Raw genomic sequence first — 22,996 nt, 5'->3', positions numbered from 1 at the left:
CCACTTATTCATGCATCAAATGTGCATCAGGTACCCACTAGATCCCAGGCCCAGGGCTGGGTATGGGGCAGACGAGGCTGAAAATTTTTAATTAATTAATTAATTAATTTTTGGCTGCATTGGGTCTTCGTTGCTGCGTGCAGGCTTTCTCTAGTTGCGGCGCGCGGGCTTCTCATTGCGGTGGCTTCTCTCGTCGTGGAGCACTGGCTCTAGGCGCTCGGGCTTCAGTAGCTGTGGCGCACGGGCTTAGTTGCTCCAGGGCATGTGGGATCTTCCCAGACCAGGAGGGATCGAACCCGTGTCCCCTGAATTGGCAGGTGGATTCTTAACCACTGCGCCACCAGGGAAGTCCCAAGGCTGAATATTTTAAGTCTGTAGTAGAATCTCAGTTTTTTGAGGAAAGCATTGCAGCTCAGGAAAATCAAGTGATTTCCCAAGGCCACGCTGCCAGGTAGCAAACGCGACCCTTCCCTCACTCCGTCCCTCCACGATCTGACACACTTCTTAACATCTCCCCATCTCAACGGGATAACCAGGCGTGGAGGGACAGGCCAGGGGCAGCTCTAAGACCTGAGACCAGCCTGTCCCCGGGGCCTCCCCTCCCCACTTCATTCCAGTCTGGGAGTGGCCCAGAGTCCTCCTGTGACCTTGGTCAAGGAAGGAAGCGCCAGCGAGCGTTTGCCAGGGCTAGCCGAACGTTCTGCAAACCCCAGAGATTTTCTTGGACCAAAGTGCAGGCCTGAAAGGAAATACCCCAATTACTGAGCTGCAGAGTGTTCCTAGGGCCCAGAGTCTGACGTACATGGGTTTGGGAACCATATGCTCCTGTGTCCTTGGGAAGCCTTTCCCGGCCGACCATCCTGAGTCCAAGACGAGGGTGGCAGGAGTGGCCCCCTGTCCCTGACACCACCACCAACCACAAACATTCCCTGTTAGGAGGCAAACAGGGCCCAGCGGCAGGTAACCCTCGCCTGATGCCAGAAAGGAACATCCCTGCCCATCAGGTCGGAGCCAAGCTCCCGGGGTAAACGGAGGGGTCAGACGGCTTCGGAAAACACAGGATCAGCCAGAGCCTTGCAGTCCGCAGAGACCACGGGACTGGTAAGTTTAAAGACCAGAGGAGAGTGTGGAGCTGGACATCTGCAGGGAGAGAAACACGAGAGACTTCCACGTTCCGAGCGTAACCTCAACGCCCTGGCAGAAGCAGCGGATCCTTCAGGACCCGAGCACACTTTCCTCATCCAGTGTCCCCGGTAACCAGGGCGAGGGGAACAGGGACACAGCAGGTGCTTAATACACGTTTACTGGACAAGACAGCACACACAAGGCCAAGGCGGGATCTGTGCCAATGAATGCAGGGGAAATCGACAAGAAAGGTGTCTCCACCTCTGCCAGAAGGACCCTGGTTCCCAGTTACATTTTTCCAAGTGGAGCAAGCGAATCAACCCTCAAAAACATGATGGGGGGGCTTCCCTGGTGGCGCAGTGGTTGAGAGTCTGCCTGCCGATGCGGGGGACGCAGGTTCGCGCCCCGGTCCGGGAAGATCCCACATGCTGTGGAGCGGCTGGGCCTGTGAGCCGTGGCCGCTGAGCCTGCGCGTCCGGAGCCTGTGCTCCGCAACGGGGGAGGCTGCGACAGTGAGAGGCCCGCGTACCGCAAAAAAAACCAAAACGAAACAAAACAAAAAACATGATGGGGGTGATGGATGTAATTGGGAGGGAACAGAGGGAGGCTTTGATTGGGGTATTGGGGTATCTGTTTCATTCCGCTGGTCTCAGCCCTCTCCAGTGAGTAATAAGCTCATTCAACAGGCCTGAGTTCTGGCTACTTGGCTCTGCAGGGAAATGAATGCTCTTTTCCAAAATGTGGAAAAGTAAAGCTGCACACACTCATGCCTTTGAATCGGCCTCTCTTCAAATCAATGCCTTTGGTTCCTGCTCCATCATTTACTCTGAAGCCAGAGTAAGGCATACATTTCGTCAAGAGGAAAAAAGAGAAGGTAGCCTCTTAAGGGGAAAAAGAAGGACGCAGGCAAACTAGAGGGGGAAGGAGGACCGGAGCCTCTGGGGCAGAGCCGCAGGCAAGCCGACCGCCAGGCAGGCGATACTTACCCGGACGACCACCACTTGCACGGAGACGTGTTCGGGAAGGCGGATCGGGGCCCGGAAGTGCGTGGCCAGGGCCACGAGGAGGTGGAGGATGCCCACCAAGTTCTTCCCGTGAATCGCTAGTCGGGGAGGGAGGAAGGGGGCTGCTTTAGATCACGAGACAGGAACCCCAAGCCCACGTCCAGACGGCGGTGAAACCTACAAGGACCTACTGTATAGCATGGGGAACTATACTCAGTATTTTGTAATAATCTAGAAGGAAAAAGAACCTGAAAAAAAATATATATATATATACGTATAACAGAATCACTCTGCTGTACACCTGAAACTAACACAACATTGTAAACCAACTGTACTTGAATTTAAAAAGAAAAAAAGGGGGCGGGAGGGGGGAGGCAATACAGATGCTGAGTGAAAATGAGACCTCAGAGGAAAGCCACGGGCAGAACCACAGGCCACGGAAAAATGGAGAAAAGTTGATGAGCAGGCTGTGTGAATTTAGTTCTGGCTTCTAATTTTTTCTCTCCTGTTGACCTCAGGTGACTTATGTTGTTTGGAAAGAGGAGAGGGAGTGAACGGGAACCCACCGTCAGCACAAGCGAAGGGAAAAGATCGGGGAAACAGGTCGCCCGGGCACTTACCCACCACAGCAGTGCGCATTACTACCTCGGGCGCTTAACAGTTCTCCCTCTCCGCAATCAACCGTCTACACAGGGAAGGCTACGCAGGGCACACGGTGCTTGGGGGTGTCAGGCGCGCCTCCTGCCCCACCTAGGGCCCTGGCTGCCCTCCCCGGCCTCCAGCTCTTCTCCGGGATGTGGACGGTTATCATCATGCTGTCCAGGGCTTTAGTGATTCCCCTCCCCCAGCCCTGCAACCCGGGAGGTGGGCCTGGGTCTGTCCCGGGTCTCGATGCCAAGAAGCCAGGGGTGAACCTGACTGCAGCAGCCTTGGTCTCACCCAAGAACAGGGGCCCCTGGCGGCAGGGAGAGCATCTCAGCCGCTCCTGGCTGCCCTGCCGTGGGGACGGTGCTGGGGAAGGGTCGCAGGACAAAGCCCTTTCCAGTCTGTCCTGGTCAGCGCCTCACTTTTCTGGGCTTATGTCCTGCCTGGAAATACTGTGATGCCACGTTTTCCTAACGCCAGTGCCCTCGGAGACAAACACCGGGGGCCGGCCTGAATCGCCTTCTGAGGACCCGCATCGGTGAGCCACCAGCAGCACAGCTCACTGGGGGCTGCTGCCATCGGTATCCGGGGGTGGAGGGTCCTTCCAAGAACCCCACAGAGCTTCTCCTGTCTTATAACCCAAGTCTGGAAGACTTCCGCTGGAAGTCTCTCTTGATCCAGAAACGTCGCCTCTCCGCCCTGAAGCCTGGGGAAACCAGAGCACTGCAGGCGTGACTAAGCCCCTTACTGATACACTCCTCCTCTCCTGGCCTCCTCCCCCAGGGCAGGCGTGCGGCCGGATTTGATACCCGCGCTACCCGACGTAAGACGGATGGCTAGTGGGAAGCGGCCGCAAGGCACAGGGAGATCGGCCCAGCGCTCTGTGCCCGCCCAGAGGGGTGGGGTGGGGCGTGGGAGGGAGACGCAGGAGGGAGAGGGTGTGGGGATACACGTATATGCATGCGGCCGATTCCCTCTGTTGTACAGCGGAAACGAACACCCCACTGTAAAGCGATTATACGCCAATAAAGATGTCAAGAACAAAAACCGCACAAGGCCGGACAGGAAGATGAATGACATGGCAGGAAGCTCAGCGGCCAGGCTCGCCCGCTCCCCCTCCCGCATCCTGGGGGCACTCACAGTCAACGGTCCACTGGAGCGCCCGGCCACGGGGCGGCAGCAGCTCCTGCGCCGCCTGAAGCACCGTCTGCAGCTTCTGCTTCTGTCCTACTTCGGACTGGGTCACCTCGGCCACGTTCAGCTTGCAGTCTGCCAGTTTTTCTGCAGCAAGAAGGACAAGGGCAAAAGGCAGAACGTCAGGAAAAGCTGGAAGGGCTCAGGGCCGCCTGGTCAACGGGCTGCATTGAGGTCTCCCCATCCGCCGTGGGGCTGCAAAGTGGAGCAGATCGTCACCAACAGTGGGGGGCTGCCAGGACGCTGAGCCACGGGACTCTGAACTTTCAAGTCACTCCTCTTCCCTGGAAAATCACTCCAGGGGGCTTCCCCGGTGGCGCAGTGGTTGAGAGTCCGCCTGCCAGTGCAGGGGACACGGGTTCGAGCCCTGGTCCGGGAAGATCCCACGTGCCGTGGAGCAACTCAGCCCGTGCGCCACAACTACTGAAGCCCGCGCGCCTAGAGCCCGTGCTCCGCGACGAGAGAAGCCACCGCAATGAGAAGCCCGCGCAACGCAACGAAGAGTAGCCCCCGCTTGTCGCAACTAGAGAAAGCCTGCGCGCAGCAATGAAGACCCAAAAGCAGCCAAAAATAATAAAAGAAAGAAAGGGCTTCCCTGGTGGCGCAGTGGTTGAGAATCTGCCTGCCGATGCAGGGGACACGGGTTCGAGCCCCGGTCCGGGAAGATCCCACATGCCGCGGAGCAACTGGGCCCGTGAGCCACAACTGCTGAGCCTGCGCGTCTGGAGCCTGTGCTCCGCAAAAAGAGAGGCCACGACAGTGAGAGGCCCGTGCACCGCGATGAAGAGTGGCCCCCGCTTGCCGCAACTAGAGAAAGCCCTGGCACAGAAACGAAGACCCAACACAGCCAATAAATAAATAAATAAAATTTTTTTAAAAAAAGAAAGGAAGAGAAAAGAAACAGAAAAGGCAGAACAAATAGCACAAAATAAGACTCTAGAAATAAACCCACATATATCAGTAATAACAGTAATTGTAAGTGGACTAAACTATGCAGTTAAAAAACAGTTATCAAAAAGCCATTAAAAAAAAGAAAGAAAGAAAGACGATCACTCCAGGATGAAAGGGGGGCGGGGAGTTCAAGGATTAAAGTGTGGGCGTCCCACCCAGGAACAGCATATGCACAGAGAATGAATAAGATCATTCAAGGTGCGGCTGGGGGGTAAGGAGGTGACCTGCGGGGAAGGGACCGGAGGTGAAGAGGCTGGGCCGGTGGGTTCCCAGAGGGAAGAGAAGTTTGGTGAGAAAACAGAAAGGGCCTCAGGGGTTGCCTCAGCCTCCCTGCACTCGTACGCTGCCAAGTCTTCTTCCTCTAACAGCGGGACCCCACGGTAAGACGGATTACGAGATATTCAGAGACCTGCCACGGTCTTCTCACCAAGAGTGAGCGGGGAGCAATCTGGAGGAGCTGACGAGCACGGTCACATCTGCTCAAGAGTCCGTTACCGAAGCTGAACCCCAGCCCCAGCCTGTGCGCCCTCACCCTCCCGAGTGGAGCGGGAGGCACGCCTCACCCCACACCCGCTAAGGGGCGGGCGAGGAAGGCTCCCCAGGCGCCCCGCCTGTTCATTCGTTCCGAGACTCGGGGGTCCCCGACAGATCTCCTCTGCACACCAACAGAAGCCACGTCGCAGGACATGGCGAGATCGGGGACAGGGAGGGTGACGATGAGGTGCTGGGCACGGGGCTTCGGCACAGAGCTGCTGCCTGCAGCACTGATGGGAAGGGGACGCAAGGGCAGTTGGGTCCGCGCTGGACACAAGTAGGGCTTCCGTTCGGCAGGTGGTCCCCGGCACAGTTCTGTGTAAGGCGTTTTCTCCAGAGGCCCCTGCTCCTTCAGCACTGTCTCCGCCACCCTCCCCTCCCTCAGTGACAACAAGAACAAGCAGTTCCGATATCCGCCCTGCAGGATCCTCTCATTACACAAAAATATCGGCTGCGCTCAGGGCGCTGCTCCAACCATTCATTCATTCATTCGCTTACAAGACAGTTACTGAGCACCTACTATGCGCCAGGCACAGTCCTAGGACCAGATGCAGCACAGACAGGAGAGAGAGAGAGCGAGCTCTAGTGGGGAGTCAGCCCCACATAAGAACCTCAGCTTGGGGGGCAGGGAGGGCTCGTGGCAAAACAAGGCAGCTCAGCAGAGGATGGAAATGTTTCCTGTTTATGCGTTTTGATTTCCCTCCATCTGTATCTAATAGGTCTTAGCTGAATAATCCACAGCTGTCTGCCCATATGAACCCCCTGAAAAGACATAGCAGGTCCCCAGGTGCTCAAAAGCCAGAGACAGGGCGGAGCAGGGGCCCCTGGGGACGGAAGGAGGGTTGCAGAGAGCCAGGTGGTCCTAGAACCTCGTCCGCTGGGAGAGACGGGGAGGAGCGGAATCCGCTCTTAAGGGGAGAGGGGCACATCTGGGGGCCTACTGGTGACCCATAGCTGGCCAAACCCAGAGGTCCGTGCTCTGTCCTCACCGCCCGCACCCCTGCCTCCTCCTCCCCCTCTATCCCTCCTGAATGCAGCGCTCCCCCTGCTCCTCCTCCCTCCTGGCTGGACCCTCCAGACGCCTGTGCTGGCCCTTCCTCTGACCACTGACCACCCCCGCGGGCCCAGTGCCCCGACCTCTTCTCTCTACAGATGCAGAGAAGTCAGCTTTGGCCTGGCATTCAGCCAAAATCTCCTATTTCATTTCAGCTTCTGCCTTTGAAAAGTAAAGAGCTGAATGCCTCCATCAGTATCCCTCCTGACAGCCCTGGGCCCCAGGATCACGTGATCACGTAGGTTACTAATGCATCTCATCAGTGTAACAGCATCATTAATACGACCAGGCAAGACCTTGTGATGTTCTGTTAATATCTGGATATTCTCTTCCATTGTTCTCTTCTTCAAACAAAGTGGTATGTCAAAGCACTTGACACTCGAGAGACTTCAGAATTGCCTGTCTAGGAGTACTTATGCAAGACATTCAAACAGGATGGAACTGCAACTACTTCACGATAAAAAGGCTGCCTGAGCCAAAGTCAGCCTCTTGTTTGACCTCACAGATAACAAAACGGATGTAGCAGGACTCAGTGACAACCACAGCCACTGCAGAGCAAGTACCGCATCTGCCGGGGCCAACTGAAGAGGGGACCAAAAGGATGTGCCTTGAGCAGGCAAGGCTTTCTTTTTTCTTTTTTTTAAATTTTTTTTTTTTTTTGTGGTAGGCGGGCCTCTCACTGCTGTGGCCTCTCCCGCCATGGAGCACAGGCTCCGGACGCGCAGGCTCAGCAGCCGTGGCTCACGGGCCCAGCCGCTCCGTGGCATGTGGGATCTTCCCGGACCGGGGCACGAACCCGTGTCCCCTGCATCGGCAGGCGGATTCTCAACCACTGCGCCACCAGGGAAGCCCCAAGGCTTTCTTAACAGGGTACCTGCTCTAAGATGCCCCTGACACTTTACTCCAGAGAGGGCAATGACATCATTTATAGGCGTCTAAGGCTGAGATACAGATGCACATCCAGAGCTGATCCTGTGATCCTGAGAGACAGACTTCCACGATCGCATTGCTAGATCTAAGGCTTTAGGGATACAAGTTTTTGAAGTGAGTGGGTGAGTGAAGCCACAGCTGCACGCAAAAAGTATCAGAAATAAAAGGGTAAGTGAGCCCAACGCGCTTATGTTTGCTTCTGAAAATATTAGAAAGTGTCTCCGTTGGGCAGTGAGCAAAGCCGCAGGTCAAAGAACCGTTTCAATAAACAAGCATTGTCACCAACAGCCAGGTCTTCAAGTCCAAGAGTCAGTGGGAAGCTAGGTCTTTACATAGAGAGGGAGGGAAGCTGATAGGTAACCCAGGGCAGCTTCACCATCAGTAGAATCCTTGTGGACAGTGTCAGCCTAAGAGCCATGCCTCCTCCATCCTTCTCTGCTGAAAGTTAAGTGTCTGTCCTCACAGATGTCTGGTTCAGTGACCTCGAGAGCAATCTAGCACCTGACAGTGCTGAGAATGGCTGGACCAATGATACACTATGAAACAACAAAGCTCCAACCAACATTTTTAATAATAAAATTGTGACAGTTACTAAACGATCTTGATATCATTTCAGATTTATTCTTGTACCAGAGAAGTTCATTTTAAGATGGGGGTTCTCAGCTTAGATGAACAGAGATTTATTTAATTCTTGGCCCACGGCATTCAGCCAAATACTGAATTTGGAACTTGCCCTCCGGGTGAGGCCACCCGGTCCCACGGCATTAACCACCTCTGCACTGCCGATCTCCACCCTTACCCCGCAGCTGACTCGGGCAGGATGGGTATCAGCCCTAGCAGACGCAACACCCGCCTCCTCGTCCCCGCCCACCACGCTACTCCCAAGGGCTTTCTCATTCACCGGCTGTTCAGGCCACAGACCTGGCCAGCAGTCTTCATGCCTCTATCAGCTTTAACCTCCCAAATATCCTCCACTTCCATCCTGGACCGAGCCACTACCTCTGATGCCCGGGCTGCTGTGACAGCGTCCTGACTAACCTCCCAGGTCTCCCTCCGGACCCTCCTCCCCATTCATTCTGTACCCAGAAGCCCAAGCAACCTTTTAAAACGCTAACGCAGACCTTGTCACGGCCCTGCTCCAATCCTCTAGCGGCTTCCTGTCACTTGGAATAAAAGCCTTTGTCAGGACTGGACGTGATCCAGCCCCAGCTGTCCACCCCTGCCACCTGCAGCCACCTTTCACTGCTCTTTAAACACTGCAGACTCTTCCTCTCTTCAGAGTCTCAGCCTGGAATGTTCTTTCCATGACACCTGTGCAGAAGCCTGCTTGGATGTCATCCCCCCAGGGGGGGCTGCAGCCCCGCTGCCCCAGAACCTCTCTGATTCTCTCCCTAGCGCTTGTCACTCTCTTAAAGCCTCTATTTGTGTTTTAGGTTGAACCACCACACAGTGGCTCTCTCTCTCCCCTCTGCCAGAATGGGTGTCAGCACTGGGGACAGGGGGACCTCCTCCCTCCTGTCACCACTGCATCTCCACACCTGCCACACAATAGGCCAAAGGATATTCATTCCACCAACGAAGGGATAACCAAAATCAACACGAAATCTTCTCCTTCCTAACGTGCTTTTTGAGGACTGACTGAACGAGGACAAAACAACGCGTGGGCCACCGAGATCACCCTGACCTCAGAGCCAGGTCTACGCGACACGACCCTGCAGCTTTCCCTCCAAGATCGGATCGTCTGTTCAGAGCCCTTGTACCGAGCGTGCAGACTGCCTGCACGGACCCGGGACTGGGGAACGACACAGAGGCTGAGCCAAGGCCACAATCCGGGCAGCTGCGGGGGTGCGTCCTGCGGGTCAGCCCTCCCCGGGATGCTCCTCTCCAGCCCCAGCCCCTCCTGTCTGCTTTCCCTCAGTATCTCTCCCCCGACAACAGCACCCCCCCCACACACCGCCAAACTCCAGGTGCCTGACTCGGGTTCCCCAGCACAGCCCTGTGCAGACACACATGACCCCACCCCAGTGCCGGCCCTGCCTGGAAGGAGTGACCCTCCAACCGGTCTGCTGGGAAGACCCTTGCACAGAACAGCGCCGGGCTGTGGGGTCATCAAGGGGCGACGGGCGTGAGCAGAAAGAAGCCGGGGGGCAGGCGTGCACCCACCGGCCCTGGGGGCGGGGCCTCCCGGGGACCTTTAGCGGGTGAGCTGCCCTAGCGGACAAGGGGGCAATGAGTCCGCCAGGCCACACGCACAGGGGTCTGGGGACCCTGAAAATACATCAGAGCTTCCTGGGGACTGTGGGTGGTGCTGACGTCCACCAGATCCAGACAAATACCCGCCTGTCCAGGGCCTTTTCACTTCCTATAAAAGGAGCCCACGTGCTTGTAGGGAGGAAACTGCAGGGCTTTCTTCACTCACTTGGTCAACGCACGGTTACCGTGTGCCCGGTGCTCAGAGGAGCTCAGAGGAACTCGGGGGACCCAACAGCCCTGCTCGTACATTTCTCTGTCTTTGTCGTGTTGTTGTTCATTACCCCTTATTGACTCCTGGCCCTGTGCCCGGCCCCACGCTAAGTGCTCTACAGATGTTACTTTGCTGCGGAACTCTGTCCCCAAGGGGCAGACATAAAAAGAGCCTCCGCAGTCAGTCTCCCTCCTCGCCACTCCCCCGCCACCCCCCATCTAAATCACGCCCCTGGAGGGCACGGCTGGGGGCCACCCCTTCTAGCACCCTGGCCCTGGACGGGCCCGCACAGGCTGGAGGCGCCCACAGCTGGACGGGCGCGGGCCAGCAGGGAGGGCTGCCCCAGAGAGGAGACGGCGTCCCGTTCGCGCCCCATCTCCGCGTGCATCCGACGGCAGAGGCCACAGACGGTTCTGGAAGCTGTGCACGACCCGCTGCTGTCCCGTGGCTGGGAGCTCCGGCGGGACCCCCACCCGAGAGACGACGAGAGGGCAGGTGACCCGGGGCCCCAGGGGCCACCACCTGGGAGCCACGGGCTCAGGGCTGCGGCTTACAGACGAGTGACCGGTGTCGCCACGTAGAGAACCTCGTGGTCCAGCCTGGGGCCACCCCTTGTGGTGGCCGCCCTTCCCGTGGACTCACCCAGGAGCTTCTGCAGCACCTGCCCGTCGTACAGGTCCTCCTCCAGCTGCTTTACGATGATCCTCTCCTCCACCAGCACGTCGTTGACCCAGTCGGTGAGAACCTGCGGGGTGGACTGGTGTTACGGCCTCGCTCGCGGGTGCCAGGAGGGCCCAGGCGATGACCAGAGCAAGCGCAGGAACGGAGAGCTGCTGGGCACCGGGACACCCCCGGTGCGGGGGCCAGGGGAGCCCGAGGGGATAGGCAAGCTTCTCCCACGCAGGCTGCCGGGGCTCCCACGGGATTCACAGGAGGACCGGTGGAGGGCAACACCATGCGGAGACCGGCCCCCTCCCAGCGGGGACCTGGGTACGTGTGGGAACTCAGCCAGAGGAAGGGATGGCGTTCACCATGGCACATGCAGGAGGGCGGGTCGAGTGGGGAAACGTCAGCCACACTGCCCCCCACGGCCCGAGACGGCACAGGTGAGCCATAAAACGCCCACCCCCCTCCCTCCCTCCCTCAACATCTGCACTAAAACCATCCCAGACAGCCCTGAGCCTAAAGCTGTGGACCGAAGGGGATCCCGAGGGGCTGTTACTGACAAGCTCTGAGAGCCTCTGCTCCCAGCGGCCCCCTAATTGTTTCGAGGCTTTATTGAGATCGAATTTACATTCCACCCGGTTGTTTAGTACACCCACAACTTGTGCAGCCATCACCACAATCCACTGAAGCACATTTCCATCACCCCACAAGGAAGCCCTGTATTATCAGCAGTCACTCCCCCACAAAAAAAACAAAAAAAATTTTGTTTTAAACAAAATTTAAAACATTTGTACTTCAAAAGATACTATATCCAGAAAAGACAACCCACAGAATGTGAGATTTTGCAAATCACATATCTGATAAAGGATTTGTATCTAGACTATATAAGGAACACTTAAAACTCAGTACTAGAAAGACAAATAACCCAATTTAAAAATGGGCAAAGCACAACTACTGAAGCCCGCGTGCCTAGAGTCCGTGCTCCACAAGAGAAGCCACCGCAATGAGAAGCCCGTGCACCGCAACAAAGAGTAGCCCCCGCTCTCTACAACTAGAGAAAGCCCGCGTGCAGCAATGAAAGACCCAACGCAGCCAAAAAAAAAAACTTCCTTCCTCTCCCAAATTGTATGAGCTTCAGGTCAAACAAACTTTGAAAAAAAAAAAATGGGCAAAGGATCTGAATAGACATTTCTCCAAAACAGATACACAAATAGCCAATACATGAAAAGATGTTCAACGTCTTTAGCCATCAGGGAAATATAAATCAAAACCACTACGAGATACCATTTCATACCCACTAGAGTAGCTATAATCAAAAAGACGAACAGTAAGTGTTGCCAAGGATGTAGAGAAATTGGAAGAATTTTCATACACTTCTTTGGGGGATGTAAAACGGTGCAGCCACTACGGAAACAGTCTGGCAGTTACTCAAAAGGTTAAGCACAGAAATCACCATATGACCCAGCAATTTCACTCCCAGGTATATACCAAAAAGAACTGCAAACACAAGCTCATACAAAACCTTGTACACGGACGTTCGTAGCAGCACTATTCAAAATAACCAAAATGTGGAAACAACCCAAATGCCGTCGAGAAAGAATGGATCAACACGCTGTGATCTATCCATACAGTGGAATATTATTCAGCCATAAAAAGGAATGGAGTTCTTTTTTTCCTTTCTTCGGCTGCGTTGGGTCTTTCTTGCCGCGCGTGGGGGCTACTCTTCATTGCGGTGTGCGGGCTTCTCACTGCGGTGGCTTCTCTTGTGGCGGAGCACGGGCTCTAGGCGCGTGGGCTTCAGTAGGTGTGGCACGCGGGCTCAGTAGTTGTGCTCGTGGGTCCTAGAGTGCAGGCTCCGTAGTTGTGGCGCACGGGCTCAGTTGCTCCGCGGCACGTGGGATCTTCCCGGACCAGGGATGGAACCTGTGTCCCCCGCACGGGCAGGCGGATTCTTAACCACTGCGCCACCAGGCAAGTCCAGGAATGGAGTTCGGATACCTGCTACAACATGCATGAATCTTAAAAACACTAGGCCAAGTGAAAGAAGCCAGACACAAAAGTCACGTATTGATGTGATTCCCCTTCTATGAAATATGCAGAATACGCGAATTACAGAGACGGAATAATTCTTCAGAGACAAAGTGGTTGCCAGGCGCCAGGAAGGAGGATACAGGACTGAGTGCTGATTGTTATGGGGTTCCTTTCTGGGGTGATGAAAATGTCCTTGACTGATTGAGGTGGTGGCTGAACAGCCCTGGGAGTACAGTAACAACCACTGAATTGTATGGTGCGGGAATTCTATCTCAATAAACCTGTTATTAAGCAATGAACCTCTAGAACGCAGGGGCTAGCATCTGCCTCTGCAGGGCTAGTTTGAGGATTTGGTGAGATGATCTACTGGCCAGTGCTAATCAACTATAGTGATCTACACAGATGTCAGCATCACCACCCCCGCTTCTCTGCGTGTCAGAAACCCCTTTCTGATGTACTCAGCCTAATTAGCAACACCTAGGATGTGTGGACACCACCCGAGGTGTTGGAGCTATAAAGAAACATGACCTAGTCTCTGCCCCACGCGGGCAGTTAGGTGTCACAACTGCTTGCCGGTCCTCCCACGTCCCTGTGCCCCACCCCAAACCAGCCCCGGGAGCCAAACACCATCTCGCACCCCTGCCACCTCTCTGATCTTACCTCCGATCGCCCTCGTCCTTGCTGTCTAGGCTCCAGCCACGCTGCCCCGCCCCCCCCGCTGGCCTTCGCACCTGCCAGCACGGGCACCCCAGGGGGCCTCTGCACTTGCTGCGGCCCTAGGTACCAGCCAGCAGGTCTCCGCTCAAATGCCAGCTCCGACCACCCCACCAAAAACAGAGGGGAGAAGAAACCACCCTGCTTCTTGCTTCAGTTTCCTTCAAGGGGGTCATATGCCACCTGGAGACACACTCATCCGTCCCTCGACGTGTCTGTCTCCCCAGCTGGAGCGCCAGCCCGCTCAAGGCCATCACCGCAGGGGCTACACTAGGAACAGACCCACGGAAGGAGCTCAAGTCAACTGCAGGGCTGCCTACAGACCTAGAAAAGCCTCTAGGGCATGTAGACATTTGGTTCTAGAGGCTGCCTTGCCCAGAGCAAGGTCCTGTAGGAAAACACACAGAAGATGCTTCCGCTATAAAGAAACTAAAACTAAAAATCCCATCTGGATCTCTGACCTGCTCGAAGTCCAAATACGAAAACAACAGACAGAAGGGGACGAAAATCCCATTTCACGCAACGGGCCACGGAGGTCAGCTCTGAAAGCAAAAGCAAATCCGCTGCCCAGTTTCACGGCTGCCCCCGCAGACGCAGTCCCCTCCTGGCCACCACCAATCACCCTGTCCTTGTACTGCCCAGGTCATGCGTCTTAATCTTCTGTTTCACAAAAGACTCTTCAAAGACGGCACCCGTCCTTACTTTTCGGGACGTACTCATTTGCAAACCCCGAATCCTGCCGGCACGTGTCTAGGACGTGTATTAACGGTGCCCTCGGCACAGTGCTCTTTGCATAGACTTTTCACAAGCTTGCTTTAGGCAGAATAAAAAATTACTTCCCCCTGAGTTCCTTCTAAATGATAATCAGGATCTGCAGCCTGTCTCCCCCGAGGCTACGGCAGTTATGTTTTAATCACTTCCAAACAGGCTTGTCGTGACTTAATGCGCTGAGGACGCAGGCTTATTGCAACTGGCAGGAGTGCATCCTGGCCACAGGGGCGGGGCCGCATCACGGGACATCTCCACACAACGACGACAGCACCGTCGTCTGCCCAGAAGACCGCCTTTGTGCAGCTGACTTTCTCCACAGGGGCAAAGGGAGGGAGAAAACAGAACCTAACCTAACCGAGGGAGCCTCGTCCAATAAACCAGGAGATGAGACGTGAAACCTGCTTGTGGGGAGAAATGCGTACCCCGGTGACGACACGGCCAGCCTGCCTTGGACCAACGCGCCCGCAAGCGCGGAGGACCCCCTCTGGCTATTCACTCTGGAAAGCACGAGAACTGCCGTTCCCTCCTTCAAAGACCATTAAAAATATAAAGGATCTCATCTGTAAACTGCTCTCTTCCCCAGGCAGCACCAGCTCTTCACCCGGTTAAGAGGTTCAGGGCACTCCTGGAGGGTGCTAGCGAAAAGGACCACAGGACAGACACCTGCACAGAGGAGCCAGGATAAGTCTTTCGGCTCCTGAGCACACAGGATGCCCACTTCTAAACCTGAACCACAGACCACGCACCTCCCTCCCAGCCCTGCCCTGTTTGTGCCCGTGTTCCAGCGCCCGGCACAGCACCCGCCCGACAGCAAAAGCGTGTGGCATCCGACGTCACCCTCGTGCTTGCGGACGGGCACGACTGTTCTCCTGCTTTACTCCGAGCTGGGATTTGAGTCCAGGGAGCCGATTCCACAGCCCGTCACACCCACCCCTTCACCCCCTCACACTGCACTACACACAAAAGATGCTCGAAGAGAATGTTTCAATGGGCGGCCTCATTCTTAATGCCTGGCTTAGCCAGAGCCAGGGTTTTTTAACAGGAAGCAGAGAGCAGTTCACAGTGTCTTAAACACCAACAGTCCTGAGGTAGGAGGGTCAGTGGGGGTGAGTCTACAGAGAGAGACAGGACAGGGGCCAAGACAAGAGGTAACGAAGTGCACGTGATGGAGAACAGAGAAAGCAAGCCAGGGGACTGACCGTGCTGACTCGGAAAGGCCCCGCTGGTCCCATGACTGGGACGCGGCCAGCGGTCGGATGTCAGCCAGACCCTGACAAGCTCAGGCCTGCGTGTGGTCCACACGCTGCACCAACACTACGTGTGTTTCCTCCTCGGCTGATTTTAACCTGTGTCCTCTCACCGGAATAAGCCATAACCGTGAGTATAACTGGAGTCCTTTTAGCAAAGTGTCAAACCTATGGGTCGTCTTGGGGCTCCCAAACTTACAACCGGCATCAGAAGTGGGGTTGGGCTTGGGGGAAACGGCCTTTCTAACCTCACACCCAGGTGGGCGGGTGCGCAGCTTGCTCAAGGAGGGAGGGGCAAGGAGGCTCGGGGGCTGGAGCATGGGAGTTGGGGGGGGGGTGGCGAGAAGTGAGGCAGCAGGGCCACCAGCCGGGAGCACGTCTACGGGTGCCTGGCTCGGCGGCACCCCAAGGCAGGCCACGGGCAGCTCACCCCTGACAGCTCACCGCAGGCAGGCTGCCTGGCCCTGGGGCCAGCTCCTCCCCACGCCAAGAGAAGGAGGTGCTGACAGCCCCCTGTCGTGAGTGAACCCCGACTCAGGGATACGCTGGGCCTCCCCCTTACCTGACAAACAAGAACCACCCGGAGGGCTTCCCTGGTGGCGCAGTGGTTGAGAATCCGCCTGCCGATGCAGGGGACACGGGTTCGTGCCCCGGTCTGGGAAGATCCCACATGCCGCGGAGCGGCTAGGCCCGTGAGCCATGGCCGCTGAGCCTGCGCGTCCGGAGCCTGTGCTCCGCAACGGGAGAGGCCACAACAGTGAGGCCCGCATACCACAAAAAAAAAAAAAAAAAAAAGAACCACCCGGAGTAGCCGGCGCTCAGCCCAGGCATCTCCCAGAACCCAGCAGCACGCGCGCGTCTCTGTTTAAAAGCCCTGTAGTTAGCGAGAACTAATATTTCACATACATCCCCCCTCCACGTGCCACTACAGCAACCAACAAGCCACAGACAGAAAGCCCGACGGCGCTGTCCTGCTTGCTGTGTTTATGCTTATTTTGGAAAATAAGCCACCAGCCTCGAGGTACGATTTGCAGGCTGAGGGCAGGGGGGGACCTTCCAGAAATTGCCCATCTCCAGGCGTATGTGCTCCAGGCTGGCGGGATGGCCAGGCGAGCAGACCTCTATGTGTCTGACAGCTGGCCCTTCCTGGAAACCGGCAAGGCAGCAAGGCCGGCCCTGCTCCCAGGTGGGCGGGGACCCTCAGCTACAGCTAAAGGGATGCGGCAGTTTAGGGACAGGAGGTGACTCGGCCTGCGGTACTGCTTTCTCTGGCTGCTGCAACACATTACCACTCATGTGGGGCTTCCAAACCACCAGTGTATTCCCTCGCAGTCCTGGAGGTCAGAAGCCCAAGAGCAGTTTCACTGGGTTAATACCAAGGTGTCAGGAGGGCTGATTCCTTCTGGAGGCTCTAGGGGAGGCTTCCTGGCCTTTCCCACGTTCTAGGGGAGCCCACGTTCCCTAGCACGTGGCCCCTTCCCACATCTTCAAAGCCAGCAGCGTGGCATCTCATTTCCCTCCTCAAGTTGCCACCATCACCTGCAGTCAAATCTCCCTCTGCCTCCCTCTTATACGGACACTTGGGAGCCCACCAGACAATCCAGGGTCACATCCCTCGCTCCACACCCCTAACTTAGTCACATCTGCAAAGTCCTTTTCGCCATATAAGGAGGTAACAGTCACAGGTTCCAGAGGCTGGGACATGGACATCTTTGGGGGCCAGGATTCAGCGCACCGCACCTGGGCTCCCCAGGAAAGAGAGCCCAGGGCCAAGCTCACTGCTGCTGCTTTTGGGGGGACCGTAACCCCCAGACTAGCAAGAGTGAGGGGAGAGGGAAGGGAGGCAGGTGCGCTCCTGAGCCGCCCGCAGCTTCGGAAGAAAACCCAGCCGACGCCCAGCACACAGCCCACTTCCTGTGGAAGCACGGCTCTCAGAACTGCCCGTCGGGGAAGAAAGGGAGAGGCGCGCATTCCCGCTCCTCCGGTCCTCAGCCCTGGTTCTCCCCACAAGATGCTAACGTCCGCACTCCCAGCCCGCGCACGCCACGCCCCAGACGTGGTCATTCATCTGAACCCGGAATCCGGGGCAGGAGGGGCTGCCAGAGCCTCCGCAGGTCCCGTCGGGCTGGTCCCGGATGCAGAGGTGCTGTGGTCCCTCTGTGTGGGCGGAGAAAGGACATGCAGCTGCCCAGCCCTCACCCGGTAGAGGCCAATAATGCCTGTGGTCTCCTGAGGCAAAGCGGCAAAGCAGAGGCGGGTGGGGCCGAGGGAGTGAGTCCAGGAGGAGCACACAGTGGATGTGGATCCCGTATAGCAGGGAGGTGACGGGTTCACCTTTGCAGTCCCGGGGCCCCGCACAGCTCCCGACCCTCCACCGGGGCTCAGCGAATGAGGCATCAAACAGACAGACTCATTCAAGACCGGACACTTCACTGGTTCCGAGCGTAACCTGGGGGTGGGGGCGTTACTTCTCTCGGAGTCCCCGTATGGAAGTGGGGGTGACCCCAGGCCCCCTGGGTGTTGTTTCAAGGAGACTGATGCTCACGCGCTCTCAAGCTCTGCTCACACGTCGAAGAAGGAAAAATCAGAGCGGGGCACGTGACGGTGAATTTTATGTGTCAGCCTGGCCTGGACGGGGTGCCCAGGCAGCGGATTAAACATTCTTTCTGGGCACGTCTGTGAGGGTGTCTCGGGAAGAGGTTGGCACTTGTATTGGTGGCCTGAGTAAAGCAGAGGGCCCTCGCCAGCACGGGTGGGTGGCATGCGATCCAGGAAGGGCCTGAATAGGACAAGAAGGTGGAGGAAGGCTGGACTCGCCCTCTCTTTGCCTGGGACGCCCAAGTCCTGTCCTGGGCTCTCAGGCCCTCGGACCAGCTTTCCTGGCCCCCAGTTTGCAGAGGGCAGATCATGGGACTTCTCAGCCTCCATAATCACGTGAGCCCATCCTTATAAATCTCTATAGACAGATACAGAGAGAGACAGAAGAGATATATATAGAGAGAGAGATCGATAGACAGAGAGATGGAGAGAGAGATAGAGAGGTAGAGAGATAGGGCCACATCTCCTGTGGACTCTGTTTCTCTGCAGAACCCTGACAAAATCAGGGCATCCCCTTCTACTACTTAAATATCGCCCATGGATAGCATTTTAGCGGCTGAAGTGCAGGGTTACTTTTTCTCACCGACAATCTTCTGTTCAGAATAACAAAGTGGATATTCAGGAAAAAAAGAAATCTTAATAAACTAGCCAATTTAAGATGCTCAGAGTCAACGTTATGGGGTGGGCCTGAAAACAGACATTTTCCATTTCACTTTTTTAAAAGCTACAGCTTGCAAAGCTTTTGTGTATCCTGAAGGAGCCCTCGTGAGAAGGCAGTCGTGCCCTCATCGGGCCCAAGCGCAGTGGTTAAGGTGGAGAAACTTTTGAAAAGAAGCCCTTTTCATAGGACATGTGTGTGGCACTGCCCTAGCCAGCGTCTGCACAGCCCAGGTGCACGGGCCTCTGGGCTCGCTGGTGAGGATGCCGTCAGAGCCCTTGCCGGCCCGGGGATAACCTCTGACGCCCTGCTGTGGTTTAGATCAGAGCATCGAACTGCAACCCACGCTCGGACACGGGTTAACGCTACGAACGAAGTCTCACCGCTAAGCCAAGGCTCGAGAGACCCGTGGGGGAGAGACGCGCAGCCGCCGCGGCCCCGAAGGAGCCCAGAGCCAGCGGCCCGGGCTGGCCCTGCTTCCCTGACTTTCCGGAACCAGGCGGCCAGCCTCTGGCCTCGCCACACGTCCCCACACGTCCAGACGCTGCAGAACCTGACCGCTGCCCAGTGCAGGGGCACCACTGAGGACCCACAGGTGTGGCCAGAGGGGGCCCACGTGCCCGCTTCTCAGAGTCTCCTCTGAACGCCGGCCCTCTCGCTCCAGAAGGGGTTGGAACGCCTTGAACCCGTCTGCAAGGCACCGTGAGTGTTCACTGCAGCTGCTCATTCCAAGTCTTAAGAAAAGGGTCCCCACGTAAGTGGGTCCAGCACATGACGGGGAGCGGGCCGTCTGAGAGGCCCCGTGGGGCTGGGCCCCTGGGAGATGCTCCAGGCCGTCCAGCCTCATCCTCCACATCCCCCCACCAAACGCAGCAGTAAGGCCCCTTGACGAGCCCCCAACTTTGCTCCTTTGACCCCACAACAGCCTGAGCCCCAAGATCTGACCTCACAAGAACATCCCCAGCCAGGACACTCGTGCTCACCTTGACCAGCTCCTTGAACTTGGGGTCCTCCCTGGAGGTGGGGTCGATCACCGTGCGCTCTTGGTTCTCCTCTGCAGGGACAAAGGACAGGCGGGTTAGCGTCAGTGGGGGTGGCCGGCCTCCCTTGCACAGACGGGGGGGAGTTGAGAGCAGAGACCCCGCGGTCCTCTCAGCGAGCAGCCCTGCAGCCAGTCACATGGCCCAGGCAGAACTGCCTCCCAGGGTGCAATGGAGCATCCACCCCCATCTTTCAGGAGGGAGAGGGGTGCACACAGGCCTGAATCGGATCTGTGGAAAAGCCACTATTAATAAACCCGGGGAAGACTTGTCGTTCACCGAGAAAGCTCGCCACTACCTAAGGTGATACGGACACAAATATAGGAAAGAGCAGGGGGAGAAAAGGATGTTTCACAGCAAAGTGTGTTTATCCATATTCTGTTTCTGTTTATCTGTTTGTTTTTCCCTCCGTATCTGGCCTTGATCCATGGACCGCGGGCACCAGTGAGCTTGTACAGAGGGAGTGACGCAGTGGTAATAAGTGGACGGCAGAGAGGAAAGACCCACGGACACCAGACACGTCGCAGAACAAAACTGAGCAGGGGTCTTAAAAGGACAGGAAAGAAACACCACCTCTGGCCCCTCGGACGTGCAGGCAGAGATGACCGGGGTCCCGGGGCCCACGCAGGCTCCCACGGCTGGGACCCTGTCCATGTTGGTGGGAATGAAATGGCTTTGAGTGACAGAGGCTTCACAACAGCAAAAGTTCTTGTTTTTTAAGTTTATTTGTTGTGACTGTTTATGAGATATTTCTATATATATATTTTTTAAACTTATTTTATTTATTTATTTTTGGCTGCATTGGGTCTTCATTGCCGCACGCGGGCTCTCTCTAGTTGCGGCGAGCGGGGGCTACTCTTCACTGCGGTGCACGGGCTTCTCATTGCGGTGGCTTCTCTTGTTGCGGAGCACGGGCCCTAGGCGCACAGGCTTCAGTCGTTAGAGCGCGTGGGGCTCAGTAGTTGTGGCTCACGGGCTCTAGAGCACAGGCTCAGTAGTTGTGGCGCACGGGCTTAGTTGCTCCGCGGCATGTGGGATCGTCCCGGACGGGGGATCAAGCCCGTGTCCCCTGCGTTAGCAGGTGGATTCTTAACCACTGCGCCACCAGGGAAGCCCAACAGCAAAATTTAAAACCTGACAAAGTGGAAAAGCTATTTTTGGAGTCGCGCCGACCTGATGCTTGAGAGAGACGCTGCGGGTATAGCCTGCGGGGGACCACACTGGAGCTCCTTGTGATATCCCTGCTCGGGCCCTCTGCAGCCTCCTTCCCAGCTCTCCCCGGCACCCTCTGATCCAGCCCTTCCGGCCCTGACCGGCCCGTCAGCAAGCCTCCCACGACCGCCGGCCCCAGGGCCTTGGGACATGCTGTTCCCTGTCCAACACCCTCTCCTCCCACTTCACATCCCCTTCACCCGTCACTCTCAGCTCCAGGCACTGACCAGGGTGGTTCTTATCAAGGTCACAAGAGCTGCAGGGGCCAGCAGAACCTTACAGAGCGAACGGAAGAATGCCAACCCCCAGCCCAAGAGCAGCTATTTAGAAAAATGGTAAGACAGGCGGGTTAGGGTCCAGGGAAAAGCAGGTTCAAGGCATATGGACAAAATAATAGCCTGCTACACGTTTACAGTAAATCTAGTTTCTAGCACTCCTGTCGGTCTCAGCCAGAAGCAATCAAGTCCCCCAAACCCCCATCCCCGGGGACCCACAGCAATGTCTGGAGACGTGTCTGGGTGTCCCAACCCGGGGGGGTGGGGATGGGGTGACACCCTGTTCTGAATCAGGGTGATTTCCAGACAGTGTTCATCCCCCCTTTCTCCTGGGAGAGGGTCACTTGCCTGGGCAGCGGCCGCACCCCGACTGCAGGCAAAGCACAACAGCATCAGGGAGGGGTCACTGACGCTCTTCTCGGAGCAGAGGGGACGCCGCGGGGGACCCCGGCGGCACCTCCGAGCCCGTCCAGCTCAGACAACGCGAGGCAGCCCCTGTGTCCCAGAGGCCCCCGAAGTGACCCAGACCAGCCGATCCAACCCTGCTCATCAACCCTGCCTCGCTCACTCCTTCCTGTGGAAACCACAATACAGGCTTCTCTGCCTGCGCTTTCCCGCCCCACGCCGCTGCCCTCCCCGTCACCTGGGGAACCGTGAGTTTAACAAACCACCTTTTCAGTGGCAGTGCGGCTCCTGGGCTCCTGACCCGCTGGCCTCATCCTACTTAAATCACAATGAAACTGACATCTGCAATCAGAAAGGCAGTAACCTACAAGCCAAGGCTTGCTTTTCCCCTACAGACTTTTCTAAACATGACCTTGGGCTGAGAGCCCCACGCGACGTCTGAGTCTGATCAAAAGGCCACGAATGCCCCTCTTCAGCCCCTCCCAGACCAACCGCAAGCTGGGAAGCTCCACTCGCCCACAACCAGGAGCTGGAGAAACCGATAATACCGAGCAGGGTGTCTTCAGGGTGGATCTCCACCGAGGCAGGGGACATCGGCAAGTTGATGGCATTTTTCCCTTCTTCCTGCAAGTCACTCACTGTCAGGCAGAAAGAGAAAGCAAAAAGCCAGTTAGTATAAACGGAATATCGTGGCCGCACATGTTTGGCAGGGAAAACAGAGAGAAATCAACTCCTGTTTTTTAAGCATTTAACAAACATTCCTCAATGGCTGGTTGCCCAGAAAGAGTCCAAGGGAAAATGCTCCGAACCAAGAGTACATCCTGCAATTCCTCACCCACTCCGGAGAGTTCCCAATTCTCACCAAGCCCGGCCAGGCTGTTTTCACCACTTTTCGCAATACATGACTATGTGATGGAAGCTTCTGGATGCTTCCAGATCCACCCAGGGCTGCGGAGATGGACGCAGCTTGGATCACAGCGACGGGGCCTGAAAAGGGCGGGCTCCCCTCCCCCTCCTGGACAGCAGTGCCCTCGGCCGTGGACTCTGGGTGGGAAGACCCTCCCGGCACGCAGCAGGCGAGGCAGTGCCGTCGTCCGTGGCCACGTTCGCGGGACAGGATCCGGCTGGTCTGACGCGAGGTAACGCCCAGGGTCGGGAGCAGTGAAACACACAGCAGAATCTAACAAACCGGATCCGGAGACTTGGAGTCGGGAGCACAGGACCATGTCTAGAGGGGAGACAGGGTGCCGGGGGCTGGGGAGGAGGGCGCCCTGAACAGTCGCAGGGACCGCAGGGCCGGCTACGCGAGGAGCGCGGCGGCCTGGATGCGACGGTGCAGAAAGGATCCCTCGTCCGCCGCACTAGACACCTTCCAGGAAAGCATCTCGACTTACACTGGCCAGGGGGCCACCCCGGGACACCGGGGGCTAACAGCGCATTTCTTCCACCGGCCATAACTGCATCGGACTCCAGGCTCC

The 22,996-nt window shown here is 56.7% G+C and overlaps 1 protein-coding gene and 1 long non-coding RNA gene across 4 annotated transcripts in view; one reads left to right on the top strand and one right to left on the bottom strand.

Moving 5' to 3' along the window:
• Positions 1-22,996, bottom strand: part of PARVB (parvin beta) — a 103,485-nt gene that overhangs the window by 28,530 nt on the left and 51,959 nt on the right. For all 3 annotated transcript variants that reach the window (XM_067010419.1, XM_059080943.2, XM_067010418.1), the window contains 5 exons: positions 22,067-22,156; positions 19,570-19,640; positions 10,544-10,646; positions 3,915-4,055; positions 2,112-2,227 (listed from right to left, as the gene is read on the bottom strand). In XM_067010419.1, coding sequence (XP_066866520.1) covers positions 2,112-2,227; positions 3,915-4,055; positions 10,544-10,646; positions 19,570-19,640; positions 22,067-22,156 — 521 coding nt within the window. The remainder of the gene's footprint in view (positions 1-2,111; positions 2,228-3,914; positions 4,056-10,543; positions 10,647-19,569; positions 19,641-22,066; positions 22,157-22,996) is intronic.
• On the top strand, positions 15,392-20,341 carry LOC136792325 (uncharacterized). Its single transcript, XR_010835973.1, has 3 exons — positions 15,392-15,460; positions 18,908-19,288; positions 20,072-20,341. It is a non-coding gene; the product is annotated as an uncharacterized lncRNA (long non-coding RNA).

Source organism: Kogia breviceps, chromosome 12 (genome assembly GCF_026419965.1).
Source record: "Kogia breviceps isolate mKogBre1 chromosome 12, mKogBre1 haplotype 1, whole genome shotgun sequence".
Taxonomy (NCBI): Eukaryota; Metazoa; Chordata; class Mammalia; order Artiodactyla; family Physeteridae; genus Kogia; species Kogia breviceps.
The sequence above is the reverse complement of the archived record's forward strand: the minus strand, read 5'-3'. Positions and strand labels throughout refer to the sequence as shown.